Raw genomic sequence first — 9,226 nt, forward strand, 5'->3', positions numbered from 1 at the left:
GAAGCATGGTCAGCATACTCTTCGCCATTCAATCAGTGTAGCACCCCCGAGCGCCCCAGTCCTATCTAGCTGACTGCTACCAGCCTGATCTTGGGTCCAACAAATAGATAAGGACACCCGCTATTCACGTCTTGCCAACTTATTTTGACGTCTTTCCTTTCCCATCTCGATTCCCTCTCATTAGTTTCGCATAAGCACTTGCTCATCTTAATACATCATACGAGCAAATACTAGCTATGGCTGATTCTAAAGCCTACACCGTCGGCTGGATCTGCGCCCTTCCCACCGAGTTCGACGCGGCACAAGCCTTCCTCGACGAAGAACACGATGAATGCCCCCCAGTCGCCCAAAACGACAATAATAACTATGCCCTTGGCAAGATTGGGAGGCATAATGTCGTTATTGCTGTCTTACCGGATGGGGAGTACGGTACAAATGCTGCTGGGACTGTGGCTCGAGATATGCTGCACAGCTTTCCGAATGTGCGCATCGGACTCATGGTCGGCATCGGCGGTGGCGCACCCAGCTCAAGGTATGATGTGCGACTTGGTGATGTTGTTGTTAGCAGTCGCAATGGGGGCAAAGGTGGCGTCTTCCAGTACGACTTTGGCAAGGCAGTGCAGAACCAGGATATCTCCTTTGAGCATACAGACTTCTTGGACCAGCCACCCACGCTGCTACGAACAGCCGTTAGCGCGCTCAAGAGTCGATACAAGAGGAAAGGCCATCAGCTGAATACCGCAATCGATGAGGCATTGGAACGATGGCCTCGACTGCGTGGGGAATACTCACGACCTCCTCTAGCGAGCGACAGACTCTACCGATCTGACATCACCCATCCACACTCGTCAGAAGGATGCGTCCGGGTGTGTAGTGATGATTCAACTCATATAGTACCCCGGGCCAAACGAGGTGAACACACCGACGACCCTGCGATTCACTACGGGTTGATTGCCAGCGCGAACCAGCTCATGAAGAACGCTACGCTCCGGGACAAATTGGCCGCTGAACATGGCGTTGTCTGCTTCGAGATGGAAGCCGCTGGTCTCATGAATCACTTCCCCTGTATGGTTATACGGGGAATCTGCGACTACTCCGACTCACATAAAAATAAGGAGTGGCAAGGCTTCGCGGCTATGATGGCAGCAGCGTATGCCAGAGATCTTTTGCACCAGATTGCGCCAACCAGTATTGAAGCTGAAAAGCCAATTAGCGAAGTACTTGGTTCCAGTTAGTATTACGAGTCCAGTCTATTTCATGTAGTCTAATTTATAGTAGTTCAACGTCGTCTTTCCGACCTGAAAGAGAGACTACAGGATCTCAAGCTTGACAAGGCTGAGGATCTCTCTGTTGCCCGCAGTCCTCATTTCGTCGTACCGTTTCCTTCCGATCCCGACTTTGTGAACCGGTCCGGCATCTGGACATGGATTGAAGAGCGGCATGCTGGACCTGAGAGCCGCTTCGCTCTCGTGGGTATGGGCGGGTTTGGGTATGTCACGCTAGCTGTTGAAGGGTCTGCATTAACAAAAGCGGCAGCAAATCCCAAATGGCCATCCAATTCGCTCACCGACTACACGCCAATTCACCCAAAACCAGCGTCTTCTGGGTCCATGGCAGCACGAAAGCAACGTTCGAAGAGTCCTACCGCTCCATAGCAGACGTCCTGGCGCTTCCTCGTCACCACGACCCTGATGTCGATGTCCTAGTGCTGGTCCGCGACTGGCTACAGCGAGAGGACGTGAGCCCGTGGCTTATGATTATCGACAATGCGGATGACATTCAGATGTTGTTCTCCAAGCGTAATGGCGAAAAGCCAATAACGTCTTATCTACCAAAGAGAGAAAACAGCAAGATCCTGATTACATCGCGCAATTCAGACGCCGCAGAGAGGTTAACAGGAAACGTCAAGATGATCTACACAGTCCCAACCATGGAGAACGAACAGGCTCTTCAGCTTCTACAAAAGAAACTGGGCCAGGACGTCAACAAAGCTGCCGCATTACGGCTGAGCCGCACCCTTGAGTGCATTCCTCTCGCCGTAAACCAGGCAGCAGCGTATATCAACAAACGAAGTCCCCGGGTGACCGTTAAGTCATACTTAGACGAATTTCAGAAGAGTGAAAACAGAAAGGGCACTCTTCTTCGCAGCGATAGAGGGGATATCCGTCGATATGATGGGGTGTCCAATTCCGTCGTAGTAACGTGGCAGGTAACGTTTGAGCAGATCAAACGAGAGCAGCCGCGGGCGGCGAACCTTCTATCACTGATGAGCTATTTCCACGCTCAAAATATCCCTGAGTATATGTTGCACGACTATAACAGCGGCTACATAGATTCTGAAGAGGGCAGTGATGAGCACGGGGAAACCAGCGATGTCGACTTTGAGGATGACTTGGATGTGCTGCGGGGCTACTCACTCGCTACCATGACAGCTACGCCGGGTCTCTTAGAAATGCACTCGCTAGTGCAATTTTGCACCAAAGTTTGGATCTCAGAATTTGGTTCTCCTGACCGATGGAAGACGCTATTTCTTCAATCAGCGTCGGAACACTTCCCATCGGGCGTATTTGAAACGTGGCAGCAGTGCCAAACGCTGATGCCCCACATACAGCCCTTATTAGATGAAGAACCGTCAGAAGAACGCAACCGGCTGGAATGGGGCAAGTTACTAACAAATGTGTCTTGGTACTTGGTAATGCTTGGCAACTATTCTAAGGCGGAGGTGATAGTTCAACAGGCTGTAAGCACGCGGGCGGAGATTCTAGGTCAGGAGCATCCCTCAACGCTGACGAGCATGGCCAACCTGGCGTCGACGTACAGGAACCAAGGCCGATGGAGGGAGGCTGAGGAGCTGTTGGTGCGGATGATGGAGACGAGTTTGAGGGTGCTTGGAGCGAAGCATCCCTCCACGCTGACGAGCATGCATAATCTTGCCTTCACTTGGAAAAATCTGAAACGATGGGAAGATGCGATACAACTGCTACAAGACTGTGTTCGCCGGAGAGAGAACGTCCTTGGTGTGGACCATCATGACACCATGTCTTCCGCATCAGCCCTTTCGGACTGGAAACTAGAGTTTGGGGGAAGCAGTTATGAGTTTCCACGATCCCCTCAAACATTGGATGCTTGTACATAGACATAGAGACCTATAATGAATTTGGTGCTGTTTTACAGCTGCAGATATGTCGCCACACACTTCAGTTGAATGCGCCCAGCAGCATTCGCTGCGCCGCTGTAAGTCGTATGGAATGTCATTCTGATAGGCGAACGTATTTGACTGTTCATCCCATTGATATAGGTTAGACTGGCTGGATGGGTCCCTAATAGCTGAATGGTAAGCCGTTTCTGACTCTGTCCTCTTACTATTGTTCCACTTGCTGCCTTTCCCTTACTAATGTCCAATTCTGGCTGTGTTCATTTCTGGCTCTGTTAACGCCTCCGCTGTGAGTACTTGCCGGCTACGAGGGTGAGCTGCTAAGCCACACAAGCTGCGGCCCCACACCACCGCTATAAAATATATTGTGTATGAAATTCCGCGAAACCCATTACGCCTTTTACTGTAATTCAAATGCTTTCCATTGTAGCTAGGAGAGGGGAATCTTTAGTCAAGAAAATTTGGAAAAGCCAGTCCATCCATCTGAAACTCCGTCATCAATGTGCTCCAATCCGGAAAGTCCTGCATGACGGTATTCCAATCCATCCCATCAACTCCATTCATCCCATTCATCCCGTCCAACACCCCCTCCGCGCCTTCAACCTCTGACCTCTCATCAGTCGCCCCGGGAGTGGGATAGGCCTCCTTTTCCTTCTCCTTCTCTCCACCACTAGCAATACCCTGGCGAATCGCCAAAGCCTTCTCTCTCAACGCCTCGAGCACAGTCATCTTCGCAGCCGGGCCCGATCCAGTGCCGACATTCCTCACATGATCCATTGAGTACTCCAACGCCTTCCACGCCCTCTCCACATTCGGCCCTTCGGGCTTCACGCACAGATGCCACAGGACATATAGAATCATGTGGTACTGCGGATACGCCCTCATGCTCCAGCGATACGGCCTCAGCAACTCATCCGACGCGAGGCTCATCCCATCTTCCAGGATACCCAACGCCTGCAATAGATTCTCCTCCGTGGCAAACGACTCCCTCGCCTCGGGGTGCTCCAAATTCAGCCACTGCTGCCTCGTCACCAAGTCAACCTTTCGAATAATGAACCTCGCCACAAGCAAGCACTGCCTCTGGTGCGGGATCACAGGGTTACAGTGCCTCAAGAACCCCTCCGCATAGTCCCTCAGCTCATCCACAATCTGCGTCCGCACCGACTCCGGGACGGGCTTCTCCTTCCACTCGGACGCAATCGCCGCCAGGCGGTGCCACGCGCGCGAGATCTGGATGTTGATCAGCGCCAGCGTGATTGGCGTCCAGCCAGGCCTCGGCGGCGGGAGCTCCTTCATCTCGGGGTACAGGTCGTTGTCGTCGAGGTTGGAGGGGTAGTTGACGCCGACACTGAGGTTGAAGCAGGTCGGGTTCTGGATGCCGTAGTCCTCCGACGCCCTGCCGTCGCGGGCGACGAGATGCCACCACAGCCGCCGGCGGATCTCGCATTCGAAGACGGAGAGGCCGAGGCGCGTGCCGTCGCGGTGCAGGCCGATGGACTGCGCGGCTCGGATGGCGAGACCGTTGAGAGTCCATAGGCCGCGGCCTGGGTTGTGTATCCGAAGGGCTGCCTAGAGAGTATCATCTTAGCTAGGACGAGAATGGGTGTGATGCGAAAGGCTACTCACCAGGTAGATAGACAAAGCCTCCAGAAGCCTGACAGAGGGATGCTCCAGAAAGTCGGCCTTGGCGAATGCTTGCTCTAGACCCGTCTTGTATCGGTGAAGGGCTGTCACTTTATCCTCTCCGGTGATCTTCTGGATCGTACTTGGGTCAAGCACGACGGTGGAGACGAAGAAGACGGAGAACATGAGGGCCAGAGCCTCGAGGGAAGCATTGGCGGGGTCGTCTATCGCCGTGTAGATCAACACTTCCGCCGTCGGTCTGTGTATGATTTTGTTACACAGCTCAATGTTCTCGGCGTAGTTCTTCCACAGCTCAATCGCACCCCACTTGGGTGGGAGCAGCTCTGTTAGATCTAGTTTGAGATCTGGACTTGACAAGATGCCCATGGGGTTGAATGGTGATGGCGCCGCCTGCGGAGCTGGGTCGCTCCCTGGCGTCGTTAATACTGACTGGATTTCATGTTCCTTCAAGTCACCTCGTCAGTCGCGCGTTCATCAGACAGGAACAAGCATACTGCACGTCATCTTACCTCCTCAATGACCCGTGAGATGAGCACCTCATCAAAGTACTGACTCTGCGTCCCCTTCCTCACCAAAATCTCGTCACCGGGGCTCTTCGCATGAGACCCAGATGAAGGCGCCGTAGCCGGCCTGTCATAGACAGATCTCCCCGTATCCCACCCCGACGAGACACCACCCAGCCCCGGGGTATCTGCCGCCGACGACGACGCGACCGGCGGCGACCTGACCCGGAGCTGGTCCCGCCCCACCCCCGCCGTGAGCGTCTTCTCCAGGTCCGAGATCCGGCTGGCCACGTCCGCGATGGTCGTCTTTCGGACCCGGCGGATCGGCTGGCCGGCCTGCGGATAAAAGCACGGGAACCCGCCGCGCGCACACGACGAGCATGGCGACTTCTTGTCGCAGCGGATCTTGCGCCGGTGGCACAGGTTACACGAGCGCTCTATCTTTCGGCCGCTGCCTCCCCCGATGCCGCTGCCGCTGGCAGCGGTGTGTGATTGGCCTGGCGGGCGCGGCGTCTCGGAGCCCTCCGCGGGCGAGAGTCGCGGGGCCGTCGGGGTGGAGGAGGAATCCGGGCCCATGGCGTTGGAACCGATGGTGGTGGACAGGGCCGGATCAGACATGGCCGTTGCTTCCCACACCACAGAATGTGAATTTGAATCCGTCTTGGCTCTGCTGATAACACGCAGTACAGTCTGACTGACTGGGGGGCTTGAACAGATTACAGCAAATCGCCATCCGCCTCCAAGATGAGCGAGCTGACTGAGACTATGTCGATGACATTGCAGCCTCGGCCTCGGCGGCCATGGAAGCGCCGAGACCGAAGCCACTGCTCCACCCGAGTGGCTCGCGTATTTCGGATTTAAAGAGCGACGGGCGGCGACTGAATCAGTCGTGTGCGTCTGTGAGAGTGAGAGAGAGAGAATCCTTCCCCCTTGAAGGATAGGCCACCCCCCCTACGCCAAACATGTGCGCACGTCAGTCACACACAAGTCCAGTCCCCTGGGGCCCTGCGTGTGGGATTCATTCATCGTCCTCGTCAGCGCTTGAACGCCCGCTAGGACCTTTGGAATGGGCTCGGAGTACGCTCCGTCCGCAAGCGTCCGTCAACAAGCTTTCTCACAACCGCTTTAAGCTTCCCCGTGGTCCCCGAATGCGTCGAACACCCTGCCAACTTCCGCCTCCACGTGTCTGATGTCTCTGGTCTCTTTCTTGCTGACGGGCGGGAATCTGGACCCTTTCTTTCTTTCTTTCTTTCTGAGGGCTGCCTTGCCACCCGCTGGGTAACTAACTTGCACCAGCAGCAGGCAGTTTCCTCCGTACGGTGAGATCGTTCATGGCAACTCTCCCACCGGCCAATCTGCGAGATCCGTATATTTTATGCTTATGAATCCTATCTTTGGCAACGCTCAATCTGCAGAACACTTTACGATCAACCCGGTGGGATCTCGATACCGCCGCATCGACCTTCTCCGCGGGTCGAGACGCACCGTCGCGATGCGATGCCTCGGCACCACTTGCCCATCGTAGTCTGCTTTCACGATGCGAGGCATGGCTTGTCGACGAACCGCTGCTCTCGTGTAACGACGAATTTAAGGTTCATCTTTCCCAGGAACACCCAAAATGTCACGACGACGAAGGATGATTGTAATCAAATCTCCGAGAGACTGGCCGCGTCTCATCGCAAACATGGCGGGATCACCCCGACCAACTCAGTGCAATGACTTGCGGCCCCGCCCCAAATCGTCGATTCTTTTCCATCGCGACAAAGTCCCCTCTCCCCGACCATCCTTCTCCTCAACTCGACCGATGCCTTCCCGTGTGGCAGCGACCCCGACCATCGTTGAATGTCGCGCTGCCATCCAGGTCGTTAAGCGATGTATTATTGCATATTCAACTGCGACGTTATCACGTAAACCAGAGAAGTAAAATATGTTGCATCAACGACCCAAGTCCCTCCATCCGGATGCGAATATCTCCCTTTGGTAATGGGCCCCGAAAGAAGAAGCTCGGTGTTTTCCGATGCTGGTCGCTTGTCCAATGCCATCTCTACGAGGCTCTCGCAACTTCATAAGACGACGGCCAAACTAAGATTCAGCCTCTGGTGGATCCAGATCTCGCTCCCATCTCCGTTGCAAAAAGCATTTTCTTTGGGTGAACTTGTTACCGTCTATTAGCTAGTCCCGCGACCAGATGACAAGTCGTCAAAGGAAAAAGGTCCCTCCCTCATGTGAAGTGAAACGCAAACAGCGACTTCTGCCCAGCATGTGCCATGTGGTGCCATCCAATGCGGGACGAGTCGCCGTACCACACTTCTTCCTCGTACTCCAGTCCCCAGCCACCCGCTGAAGAAACATAACCTTTGCAGGGCCCAGTATGTCCCTATTAGGGAGTGTATGGTGGGAAGGGGGGTTCTGTTAAAACCACACACCCCGATCGGTAAAACCACAGGGTGGGTCCGCCACACTGCCAGTCAGCCAACCAGAGGCCTAGGATCACAACTTTACATAACTTTTAGTAATTAGATTTTTATTGCAGCAATTAACATAACTCAATAAGATTACTTATTTTTGCAATTTTAATTAAAAAGGTTAATAAGAGAAGGAATAACTATTAATCCACTTAGCGCTAGCTAACTAGGCAGCCCTCAGGCCACCCTTAGGGCTACCTACAACCTATTAGGTTATATTCTATAACTTATAGACTACTTACTACCTCTAGTATTATGCTAGAAGGCTTAGAAATTAATAGCATTCTCTATAATTTATTATCTAATGAGAGGTTAAGTAGCTACTACTTTATCCTTACTGCTAGCGCTATTAGCACTACTAGCGCTAGCTTTATTATTAATAATACCTCTAGATAGTTAAGTTAACTACTAACGTTATTATTACTACTGCTGCTATAGCTATAGCTATAGCTATAGGTGTGTATAGCCCTAGCCTCTAGGGTGCCTCTTAGCCTTATTAGCGTAGGCTGGCTGGATTTAAAGTAGGATAGGTTGTATATAGTAGATTAACTTTACTGGTTAGCTATACTAACTTTGTACTGTAACTAACTTATAGTACTTCTATGTAGGGCTTGCTAGCTTGTTTAGCGTAAGATTATATTAAGGTTAGGCTTATTTAGAGGGAACTTAGCTTGTAGCTAAAATAGCTATAGCTATTAGTCTCTATATAAACCTACTTATAAGTTAAACTTATATTATTTAGTATAAGCTACTAGTGAAGGTTAATATTACTCTCTATAGTTAGAGATCTTACTACCTAAATAAAGTAATATTAAGATCTTATGCTAATAAGGAAGGCTATACTGCTGTATAAATAAGCTTATATAATATAATAGATCTTTGCTAGCTTTACGTACTACCTTAGTAGCAAGGTACTAATAGTAAATAAGATCCTAGGTAGTAAACCCTACCTTACTATTAAGAGTAGCTATTATATCTTTTTAGTACTTATTAATCTACTTAATACTTTTAGTTTAAATACTATTCTAGTACTTCTAAAGTATTCAGTCCTTTATCTTATTAATCCTCTTATATAAAGTTAATATATTAATAAGTATTTAGTATAACCAACACTTAAGTAGAGTATATACCCCTTCTTTTTAAGATATAACTTTAATACTATAGTTATAGTAGTAGTAGATAGTATAGGTATAAAATTCCTCTTTAAATGAAAAATACATCTTATAGATGGACTTAATAATATGCTCTTAGTTAGAAAAAAAGTATTATAGTTAACCTGTCACGGGCTAGAGCCCGGATTGATATCTCCGGCTTCGCCAGAGCAGTTACCGAGATCCGGCTCCGTTGGACCCACTATTCTGCCGCAGTACGCCGCCTAACCCGGCCTGCTTCACCGCTGTTAGGCGCCTACCCTTGTAAAGTCCTTTCTTCCTTCTTCAGCTTAGAATAGTCAATCGACG

The 9,226-nt window shown here is 51.2% G+C and overlaps 2 protein-coding genes across 2 annotated transcripts; one reads left to right on the plus strand and one right to left on the minus strand.

Annotated features, from left to right (window-relative positions):
- Nucleotides 1-236: 236 nt before the first annotated feature.
- COL26b_014445 (uncharacterized protein) lies at nucleotides 237-2,154 on the plus strand (the record flags this gene model as incomplete). The annotated part of the gene is made up of 4 exons (XM_053187016.1): nucleotides 237-1,230; nucleotides 1,279-1,489; nucleotides 1,597-2,080; nucleotides 2,149-2,154. 4 exons carry the CDS (start codon nucleotides 237-239, stop codon nucleotides 2,152-2,154), a joined length of 1,695 nt encoding a protein of 564 aa, XP_053029038.1.
- Nucleotides 2,155-3,601: 1,447 nt separating this feature from the next.
- On the minus strand, nucleotides 3,602-5,919 carry COL26b_014446 (uncharacterized protein; the record flags this gene model as incomplete). The annotated part of the gene is made up of 3 exons (XM_053187017.1): nucleotides 3,602-4,723; nucleotides 4,781-5,188; nucleotides 5,308-5,919. The coding sequence occupies 3 exons, from the start codon at nucleotides 5,917-5,919 to the stop codon at nucleotides 3,602-3,604; spliced, it is 2,142 nt and encodes a 713-aa protein (XP_053029039.1).
- Nucleotides 5,920-9,226: the final 3,307 nt, after the last annotated feature.

This window comes from Colletotrichum chrysophilum (assembly GCF_026319265.1).
Source record: "Colletotrichum chrysophilum strain AFK26 chromosome Unknown scaffold_390, whole genome shotgun sequence".
NCBI classification, from domain to species: Eukaryota; Fungi; Ascomycota; class Sordariomycetes; order Glomerellales; family Glomerellaceae; genus Colletotrichum; species Colletotrichum chrysophilum.